At 45.4% G+C, this 11,288-nt stretch overlaps 1 protein-coding gene across 1 annotated transcript in view; it reads right to left on the bottom strand.

Annotated features, from left to right (window-relative positions):
- Positions 1 to 202: 202 nt before the first annotated feature.
- LOC149443066 (uncharacterized) overlaps positions 203 to 11,288 on the bottom strand; it is a 36,926-nt gene continuing 25,840 nt past the window's right edge. Inside the window, exons 3-9 of the mRNA XM_089655950.1 lie at positions 9,164 to 9,287; positions 8,950 to 9,047; positions 8,634 to 8,861; positions 8,348 to 8,554; positions 8,095 to 8,236; positions 6,103 to 6,534; positions 203 to 231 (exon numbers count right to left, since the gene is read on the bottom strand). Of these exons, the coding sequence (XP_089512076.1) occupies positions 203 to 231; positions 6,103 to 6,534; positions 8,095 to 8,236; positions 8,348 to 8,554; positions 8,634 to 8,861; positions 8,950 to 9,047; positions 9,164 to 9,287 (1,260 nt within the window). The remainder of the gene's footprint in view (positions 232 to 6,102; positions 6,535 to 8,094; positions 8,237 to 8,347; positions 8,555 to 8,633; positions 8,862 to 8,949; positions 9,048 to 9,163; positions 9,288 to 11,288) is intronic.

The following is an 11,288-nucleotide window of genomic DNA, read 5'->3' as shown; positions in this document are numbered from 1 at the left end:
GGTCAGCTCTTTATAATCCCATTTTTCTGACTGCTCTTCTTTATCAATGTCACACGTGAAGATCTCTTTGTATCATCTCAGCTTGAGTCTAGTAGGAACGTGTGGATTCTGTTCATTCCTTCCACCTTCCAGTGGCAATGTTGCTGCATATTCTTCTCAGGAAATTGTTGGCCTCATGGATCTGTTGCTACTAGAAGGTTTGTTATGGAATGACTGAGGCTCTGTTTTCATCTAAAATATAAAATCTATAAAAGAGATAACATCAACGCAGAGTTGGAGGAAACAGAACAGACCTCCCTGTTGGCCCCAAACTGATCCCCAAAAAACTGCCCATGAACCCCAATCCCTTCATCCTGGGGGGAGTAAAGATGATCAAACCTGATAAGGACACCCCGTCCTGGACTCATCTCCATCCCATCTCTTTCCTAAATGTCGATGTCTAAATCCTCATCCAATTTCTATCTAAATGGCTGAATTTATCCCCAAATCTCCTCATTTATAAAGTCTAAGTGGGCTTTGTTCCCTATAGACAAGCAGCCGACAATGTCTGACACACAATCCTCCTGAACCATCGAGTCCATCAGAGATCAGAACAGATGCTGCTTTCTTTGGATATGTACAAAGCAGATGAGACACCATCATGGTCCTATCTACCCCCCACCCTAACTCACTGGGGTCTAGGTGATGTCTTCCTGAAATGGGTCATGGCTCTATACAACCTCCATCTGTGATGAGTCAATGCCATGGAGTCCAGTCTTCCTGCTTTCTGATTTGTTATGGAACATGTCAGGGATGTCACCCCCCTCCCCCATTCATTCTAGTACCAGAACCGCTGGCTGCGCAGATCAGATCCAACCTGTGCATTAACCCTTTCTCTGCTGGGCCCTGAGATCCCCTTTTAACCCCTTGCCTACCGTGCACTGTCACCCCCTTCCTGCCCAGGCCAGTTTTCAGCTTTCAGCGCTCTCACACTTTGAATGACACCAACTTTTCATCATTTTTGAGACAGATAGAGCTTTCTTTTCTTTTCTTTTGGTGGTATTTAATCACCACCGTGGGGCTTTTATTTTTTGCTAAACAAACTAAAAAATTACAATTTTGAAAAAAGTTTCTGTTATAAAATGTAAAAAAGTAATTTCTCTCCTTCACTGATGTGTGCTTATGAGGCTGCACTGATAGATGGTACTGATAGGTGACACTGATGGGTACTGACAGGCATCATTGATGGGCACTGAAAGGTAGCACTGATGGGCACTGATAGGTGACACTGACTGGCAGTGATAGGTGACACTGACTGGCAGTGATAGGCAGCACCAACTGGCACTGATAGGCAGCACTGATGGGTACTGATAGATTGCACATATGAGGAGGCATTGATGGGCATTGACAGGTATCAGTGATGGGCACTGAAAGGCAGCACTGATGGGCACTGATAGGCAGCACTGATCGGTACTGATAGACTGCACTGATGAGGAGGCACTGATGGACATTGACAGGCATCACTAGTGGACACTGAAAGGCTGCTCTGATGGGCACTGATATTTGGCATTGATGTACACTGATTGGAGGCAAAGGTGGGCACTGAAAGGCAGCACTGATGGAGCTGCACTGATGATCATTGCCCTAATTAAAAGTGTAGAGGAGAGGACTGCCGATAGCAGCATTTCCTGTTTACATGTGATCAGGTGTGATTGGACACAGCTGATCACATGGTAGAGCCTACATCATTGGCTCTTTACCATGATCAGTGATCCACTGTGTCCCCGGGGGTGTGCATGCGCAGATAGAGTGGGAGGATGTCATATGTCCTCCCAGAACAAGAGAGCTCCCCCCCATCCCCCATTTCTCTGTACGGTGGGCAGGAGGCGGTTAAACTCAGGTGGTCAGACCATTTTTTTAAAGTTTCCATTTTTTATTTTTTACAAACAGCCTTGAAAATTGAGAAAATCAAATCTACACAAAACTGTCAAAGAGCAATTTTGTCTAAAAATTATAATTTTTCACTTACAGTTTCCAAATTGTATAAAACCGTACATTTTATGAAAGCACAGGATGGGTAGAATGAAGAGAAGGAGACCCCCCCCAAATCACACATTTTCTGAAAGCATAGGATTGGTAGAATGAAGAGAATTTGCCCCCCCCCCCCACAAACTACATTTTATGAAAGCATAGAACTGGCAGAATAAAAAGAAAGTGACCTCCCCCCAAACTGTACATTTTCTGAAAGCATAGAAGCGGGAGAATAAAAACGTGACCCCCCCTAAATCGTACATTTTCTGAAAGCATAGAAGCTGGAGAATAAAAAGGTGACCCCCCCTAAATCGTACATTTTCTGAAAGCATAGAAGCGGGAGAATAAAAACGTGACCCCCCCTAAATCGTACATTTTCTGAAAGCATAGAAGCGGGAGAATAAAAAGGTGACCCCCCCTAAATCGTACATTTTCTGAAAGCATAGAAGCGGGAGAATAAAAACGTGACCCCCCCTAAATCGTAAATTTTCTGAAAGCATAGAAGCGGGAGAATAAAAAGGTGACCCCCCCTAAATCGTACATTTTCTGAAAGCATAGAAGCGGGAGAATAAAAAGGTGACCCCCCCTAAATTGTACATTTTCTGAAAGCATAGAAGCGGGAGAATAAAAACGTGACCCCCCCCTAAATCGTACAGTTTCTGAAAGCATAGAAGCGGGAGAATAAAAACGTGACCCCCCCAAACTGTACATTTTCTGAAAGCATAGAAGCGGGAGATTAAAAAGGTGACCCCCCCTAAATCGTACATTTTCTGAAAGCATAGAAGCGGGAGAATAAAAACGTGACCCCCCTAAATCATACATTTTCTGAAAGCATAGAAGCGGGAGAATAAAAAGGTGACCCCCCCCTAAATCATACATTTTCTGAAAGCATAGGGCAGGTAGAATAAAAAGAAGGTGACCCCCCCAATCGTACATTTTCTGAAAGCATAGGGCAGGTAGAATAAAAAGAAGGTGACCCCCCCAATCGTACATTTTCTGAAAGCATAGGGCAGGTAGAATAAAAAGAAGGTGACCCCCCCAACCGTACATTTTATGAAAGCTTAGGACCAGTAGAATAAAAGAAGGTGCTAGTGATTTTTCAGGTCCCGTGATATTTGTGCAAATGTTAATAAAAATATATATATATTTTCACTAAAAAAATACATAAAAGTCATTGTTAGCCGAGACAAACAACAAAACTCACAAAATTCCCGCTAACTTCCCACTAAATATAAAACTGGACTGCGGTAATCAATAAGAAATATTTGTACATTTTAGATTGCGCCTTTTTGGGAAATGGTGAAAATCAAATATTTGCAAAACTGTAAATGTGCAATTTAGTCTAAAAATCTGAAGGTTATAATTTTTCACTTAATATTTCCAGAATTTGTAAATGACCCCCAAACCAGACATTTTCTGGAAGCATAGAACCAGTGGAATAATAAAAAGTGTTACAGATATATTAGACCCGCAATAGTTGGGCAAATGTTTATCCAATCTCTATTTTTATTAAAAATACACTAAAATCATTATTAGAGACATAAACACAACACAACGTACAACATTCCTGCTATAGTCCTACTAAGGCCTCGTTCACACAGGAAATCCTATAGTGTACGCCCTGCCAGGCCTCGGTTCCCCACACGGTGATGGACACGTGCTGTGCGGTCCCATTGGTGTCATTGGGGATTCAGAGACTGCATGGAGGACACAGCTGCTGCTCCCATCCTGACATCCATGAGGGTGCACAGCCCTGAATGCAGACAGTGTGACTTCTGGGACATGCATCCATATGGATGTCAGATTGAGATCAGCAGCTGTGTGTGTGCAGCCGCTGCGTGCCAATTGGCATCAATGGGACTGCTTGTGCAGGGATACACAGAGCACTGCTGTATACCCATGCGGGTGAACAAGGCCTGACATGGGCCTATGCTGTAATGTGCTCTGTAAGGATGACGCCTCACTGTTTTATTATTTTAATTGTTTTTATAATTTTATTGTATTTATTTTTTTGTGGGGGAGGGGGGTGGTTAGATATCAGAGGACTAAAGAAACCCTCAGAGTCCTCAATGCAACCTCAGCTGCACTGTAGATGAATAAATAGGAGTCTACTGTACAGAAGCTTCTATTCATTCATGAAACTATAGCAAAGAAAACACTCTTTACTATGCTTCAGTGATGAATGAACACAGGAGTGATCGGTACTGATCACTCATTGTGTTCATTCAGGAAGGGGCTGGTAAACATAACATGCCAACCCTCCACTCTCCATCCTGAACATGACACTGATCTCCCACTCCAGCAGCAGCTACAGCCATGGGCGGGGGTAGAGGGGAAGCCGTCCAGCAGCACTGCAGGGAAGGTGCTTCAGAGGATCAGTAAGAGGTCTAAGGACAAGGGGGGAGTCTGAGCGGCAGAGGGAAATATTTAGACATTTTGATTCCCCATGGCTCCCCTGCAGCAGCTGAAGCTGGTGGGAGGGGAGAGAAGAGGCCAGCAGCAGGGAAGCTAAAGGTAGATCTGTGCTGTGGGCGAGCAATGGGTGCTGCGTGGGGGGATCGGTGCTGTAGGGGGATGTTAGAGGTGCAGGGAGCCATCCTAGAGGACAGGCAGAGGGTCTGTGGAGTGGAGGGAAGCTCAGGAGACCATGAGGTTATAGCAGAAGGGGAAAGCCATGGACATACGTCGTACTGACCTGGCCAGCTGGAAGCAGTTCTATAGGTCAGTACAACACCCATCCATGGCAGCACAAGGGTTAATGATCACCTCGGGGGGGTTTAGGGCACCAACATTTTCCATCATTTCATCAGCACACACCATTCCAAGGATGGACATGTTGGGTGTCTATTTACTCGGCACAACCTCGTATTTTACCCCACAAAAAAAGTAAAATCTTACATTTGTGTTCTCTAATATGACATTTAGTGTATTTATTTACTGACATTTAATCTTGATAAATCATTGAGCTTAATCATGTGAAATACAAAACGGGAACTACCACCATTTTATTCTCCAGGGCCTCTGATGTCACAGAATAGATGTTTGGGGGTTTATCTCATCTTCAGGACCAAAATCTGCATTTTCCCATGTGTGCAAAATCATGCAGAAACAGCTCTGGCAGTGAGAGGGTTAATGTGGGCTAGATGGGATCACTCTGCTGGGGTGACATTAGAGCTCCCCCTAGCTGCAGCCTGGTAATAACATTGCTGGGAGGTCTATTCATTTCTCTGCTCCATACTTCCCGTCTTTATAGAAACGTCTCCTGACATTTGGGGGTCTATTCATAGAATGTTTGTATAGCAATTCCCTCAGTGAGAGTTCATGTCCATTCCTCCTGTGTGAATGGGGAACCAATGTTATTGGGATCACATCTGAGCTGCTGGAATGTCTTCCATTGATGGAAAATACATTGAAAACTTCTTCTCCTGCCATCAATGGCCGACCCGGTCCCACACTTCATCCATGTCTTTGGGGGCCTCTCATCTCCTTATGGACTGTTCCTTCCATGATGAAGATCAGCCATGGAGTATATCTGAGGTGTATATCAGGGTGTGCTTCTTCCCCACATGAGAGCTGGGATGTCCAGCAACATTCATCTAGAAGACATTTCCCACACTCAAGGCACTAATATACCTCCAGGGTTGTGTGGGATCCCTGATGTACAGGAAGACAGGACTTCAGTGAGAAACATTTCCTTCACTCAGGACAGGAATATGGCTTCTCCCCTGTGTGAGATCTCTGATGTTTGTGCAGACTGGACTTCACTGAAAAACATTTCCCGCACTCAGGACAGGAAAGTGGCTTCTCCCCCCGTGTGAGATCTTTTATGTTTACAAAGACTGGACCTGTCTGAAAAACATTTCCCACACTCAGGACAGGCATACGGTTTCTCCCCCGTATGAGTTCTCTGATGTATGTAAAGATTAGACTTCAGTGTAAAACATTTCCCGCACACAGTACAGGAATACGGCTTTTCACCAGTGTGAGATCTCTGATGTCTGGAAAGATCGGACTTCTGTGAAAAACGTTTCCAGCACTGAGAACAGGAATATGGCTTTTCCCCTGTGTGAGATCTCTGATGTTTATAAAGACTGTATTTTTGTGAAAAACATTTCCCACACTCAGGACAGGAATGTGGCTTCTCCCCTGTGTGAGATCTCAGATGTTTGTACAGAGTGGACTTAGCTGAAAAACCTTTCCCGCACTCAGGACAGGAATACGGCTTTTCTCCCGTGTGAGATCTTTGATGCCTATTAAGATAGGATTTATAACGGAAACATTTCCCACACTCAGTACAGGAGAAGCTCTTCCCTGTTGGAAGGCCGGCCCAGTCCCGCACAGTCTGAGGTTCCTCAGGATACGAGGAATCCGATGGTCCATCTACACTGGGTGGTGCCGGATGGACATTGGAGGGAGCCGGGTTTTCTCCTGGACTATACTGTGTGATGTCCTCATCTTCTACTTTCCAGTCTGGAGACAAAGTGAGACAATCCTCGGAGGTTTTCCTCATCTCCCGGCCATGGACTAAAATACAAAGACAAAGAGGATTACTAGACAGGAGCTGATTGGTTCCCCCAAACCAGGACTCCGCCCACATCAGGCAGCTTGGTCTCTGAGGAGCTTACAATTCCACCCTCAAGGGAACTAGGAAATGGCTCCTCTGATCTCCTACCAGGTCATTTCTTTATTCATGGACCTTAGTCAGAGAGTGAGGAAACAACCAGAACTGTCTTTTATAGGAGGGACAGTGATGAGGGGATTATAGGACGAGGGTCCCCACCCCCTCTATCACTCATCGCCATCTTCCCAACACAAGAAGTACTGCACTTCCTTATTTAGTCCATGATTTAGTCATGAAGAACAGCGGGGCTGAGCCCCACCAGAGGTCAGAGAGTGAGGATGGGGGGAGAACAACCAAGATGAAGACTGGACTGATCCTGAAGACCACCATCATTGGGGTATTGACTCCTCCCTCATTATCACTTTCTGTTTAAGGGTCCAAAGTTGGAGGATGTTATCACATTATTATCACCATGTAAAAGTCTGTGCTCCAATCACATCATCCGATATAAAATGTCCAGCTGGTAGGAAATAGGTGTAACCAAAGAGAATCCATATTATGTGTATATATAGCAGTGGGGGGAGGGGGAGAGCAGAAGTCAGGACTATGGAATGTACAACATACAGTATATAGTGCAGGGGTCAGGAGTATGTAATGTACAACATAGAGTATATAGTGCAGGGGTCAGGAGTATGTAATGTACACCATAGAGTATATAGTGCAGGGGTCAGGAGGATGTAATGTACAACAGAGTATATAGTGCAGGGGTCAGGAGTATGTAATGTACAACATAGAGTATATAGTGCATGGGTCAGGACTATGGAATGTACAACATAGAGTATATAGTGCAGGGGTCAGGAGTATGTAATGTACAACATAGCGTATATAGTGCAGGGGTCAGGAGTATGTAATGTATAACACAGAGTATATAGTGCAGGGGTCAGGTGTATGTAATGTACAACATAGAGTATATAGTGCAGGGGTCAGGAGTATGTAATGTACAACATAGAGTATATAGTGCAGGGGTCAGGACTCATAATATTGGTATTCAGTAATCAGTGGAAGCTTAAATGTTTCCTGTAGACAAGTTGCAGAGATCCCACACCGCTGCCTCCCATCTCCTGAGACTGCACTCAGTGACTTGGGTCTGAGACACTACAGACATATCCCTCCACCCGGCACAGGTGACAAATACTGGGAGAATTGCTATGTCACCACCATGAGGAATAAGATCAAAATCACACACCCCAGGTGCCTAGGTCTAGTAACGTCTATAGTAAAAATGAACATTTTTCTGCCAGCTGAACCCCAGAACCTCCATAAATCCAGTCTAGAGACATAAATTGTGTCTGCAGCACAGAGAAGGAAGATTATCCGAGAGAAATCCAGGAATACAGGACGGGGAACACAGCTCAGGAAAGTGACCAGGGGATTACAGGCTGATATCACCCAGTCCCCGCCCTACTCTGGACCAATCAGTGAGCAGTATGGGTGGAGGAATGGATTTAGTGTTCATGACCCACCTGTGCTGATCTCTGTAGGAGTGTCCTCCTCTATAAATGTCCCCGTTATTCCATCCTCCTCCATAGACTGCTGATCATCCCTCACATACGCCTCTTCTTCTTCTGCTTTCACCTCAAATTCTATATCGATTGGATCTCCACTCTAAATCAAGGAAATGAGAGAATATATCATCTGTAAGATATAAGGTCACATAAAAAAACACCCACACATTGTCTCCACGAGTCCATGTTCTAGATGCTCCATCCCACCAACCTTGTAATAGTGAGGGATGGTGTGACCTTCCTGTGTGGAATCCCGGGAATACAGAGGACGGGGACATCTCTCTGGTGGGTTCCTGGTATTAGGTGGCTCCATCATATCCTTGTGTCCTTCTGAAAACTCCTCCATCACTCCATACTCCTCATCCTCCTCTTTATACTCTTCTTTAACATCAATATTCTCATCCCCGAGGATTCCACTCTGAAAGATATAATAAAACATTCATTGTAACAAACATGCTGTGTATAAATCACAACTACCAATAATTGTCATCATCTACCTGATGATGGTGAGGGATGGTGTGACCTTCCTGTGTGGAATCCCGGGAATACAGAGGACGGGGACATCTCTCTGGTGGGTTCCTGTAGCTGGATGACTCCACCATGGTGTCCTTGTACAGATCTTTGTGTCCCTGTAGAAGCTCTGACTCCTCCATCCCCCCATCCTCATCCTCCTCCTCTTTTATCTCTTCTTTAACCTCAGCTTTAGGATCTCTCAGGTTTCCACTCTGAATATATAATAAAATGCCATCAATGGTAACAATGCAGATAATGTACAGATCCTAATGATACTATCAGTGATTGTTCCTCATCTACCTGATGATGGTGAGGGATGGTGTGACCTTCCTGTGTGGAATCCCGGGAATACAGAGGACGGGGACATCTCTCTGGTGGGTTCCCATGACTGGATCCATCTGTAGGAAACACACACACTGACTGAATCCATTGTTTCTATGTGTTTATCAGATGATGGGGGATCTAGGTGGATCCTCCGTACTGCTCTCTCCTTTACAATAAAGTCTCCTCTTACCCGGTGATGTGAGGGGCGGCTGATTGTCCATCATGACGTCCTTGTAGAGATCCTTGTGTCCTTCTAAATACTCCCACTCCTCCATGGAGAAATAGACAGTGACACCCTGACACCTTATAGGAACCTGACACACACAATGATACAGTCACCATCCAGACACATCCCTTGTCTGTTACTGGAGAATGTCCCAGAATTCCCGGCACCGCTCACCTCTCCTGTCAGCAGCTCAGTGATCTCTCTGGTGACTTCTAGAATCTTCTCCATGTTGTGTCTCTCAGGGTTTAGGGAGTCACATGGAGGCACTGTGATGGTCATATGATCACCTGACATCAGAAGAGGAAATCTCTGTATTGAGGAACCAATAGGAATATCATGTTAGACTCCCAGAATCCTCCTCACCTCTCCGGTCAGGTCTGTGTTTTATTAATAGAAAGAAGAGTGATGTCATGTGACCTCCCAGAATCCTCCTCACCTCTCCGGTCAGGTCTGTGTTTTATTAATAGAGATAAGAGTGATGTCATGTGATCTCCCAGAATCCTCCTCACCTCTCCGGTCAGGTCTGTGTTTTATTAATAGAGATAAGAGTGATGTCATGTGACCTCCCAGAATCCTCCTCACCTCTCCGGTCAGGTCTGTGTTTTATTAATAGAGATAAGAGTGATGTCATGTGACCTCCCAGAATCCTCCTCACCTCTCCGGTCAGCAGGTAGATGATCTCCAGGGTGAGGTTTAGTATCTTCTCAGTCATGTGACTCCGGTCCTCCTCCATCCTCATTGGTGCCATCATGTGATCTATACAGGTCTCCTTGTAGACGGATAACTTTGGGAAATGAAAGTAAGAATGATTTGGATGGTATTGGTCACACAATAATAGGATGTGGATGTGAGGGGGGAATAGGAGGGTTGCTGGACATTGAAGAATTACTCCCCCCATGGGAAGACATTTAGTCTGGACTGTTTAGGGTTTATAAAATTTTAAAGGTCCCGGGACCCTCTTGACCTGCTGCATCAGAAATCCCCTTTTCTCTGTTGGGTTTGTTTGGTCCCTGAACTGGTTTGATGAGTATTAGATCTGCAGACAAGGAATGATAAATACGATCCTTCCTATGACTTGTTTGCTCTGAGGCAGTGCTGTGAGGTCAATGTCGGCTCATCATGAGGTCCAGGAAGGGGAACTTGCTGGCCGGAATTGCTGGATAATCAGGATAATTGGCAGAACTCCGGCTGCAAGGCTCCAATCTCCAGCAGCCTGCTGACTGACAGGAGTGATGTCACTGTCACTCTCTGCAGTAAGAGAAGGGATTGGATTGGGTAGCAGGAGGATGGTGCTGGTGGAGTAGAGAGCTGTGTGGGAGGAGTCTGTTCTCATCTCTTCTATGTGTAGGTAGGAGGAGGACAGCAGGGGGGAAGGGTTTAATCTCTTAGTTGTCAAGTATTCTGACATTTCCAGGACATTGTACAGAGTGGCAGTGGATTTTTCTGGCTCTGACTTCCAACACCGGGAACTGCCAGATTCTGTGGTATGGGAAGGTATTGGACTGTCCGCCCATTAAGCAATACTATGCATACAGACCTCCCCAAGGACCAAGTGTCCTTCTTTGTTCGATTCTGTGTCTTGACCAGTGAGATGGAGAGGTGAAGACTCCCTACACGTGCTGACAGGAGTTCTTTAAGGAGGTCAGAAAAGTAAGGGAAGATGGGGTGGGAGGACCATCAGAGACCAAGAGTTCCTATGAGCCCTAAAGCCCCCTCTTACCTCAGAGCCTTGCAGCCTGAATACCCCCTCAGAGGCCCCCACAGTCCTTCAGCCCCACTAACCTCTCAGACCTCCCCAAGGACCAAGTGTCCTTCTTTGTTCTATTTTGTGTCTTGCAATATAATTCTTGACCAGTGAGATGGTGAGGTGAAGACTTCCTACACATGCTGGCAGGAGTTCTTTAAGGAGGTCAGAAAAGTAAGTGAAGGTGGTCATTGTCCTTCAAAGGCAGGAAACCCTCAGAGGATCCAGTTCTTTAGTCCCACTACCTCCTCAGAGACCCCTCAGCTCCTCTACTTCCCTCAGACCCCTCAGTATTTCCCTCCCTCTGACACCAATGATGGAACATATTCTTCATGGCCGGCTGGG

Source organism: Staurois parvus, unplaced genomic scaffold (genome assembly GCF_062004578.1).
Source record: "Staurois parvus isolate SC_StPar_1 unplaced genomic scaffold, SC_StPar_1.0 ptg000878l, whole genome shotgun sequence".
NCBI classification, from domain to species: domain Eukaryota; kingdom Metazoa; phylum Chordata; class Amphibia; order Anura; family Ranidae; genus Staurois; species Staurois parvus.
The sequence above is the reverse complement of the archived record's forward strand: the minus strand, read 5'-3'. Positions and strand labels throughout refer to the sequence as shown.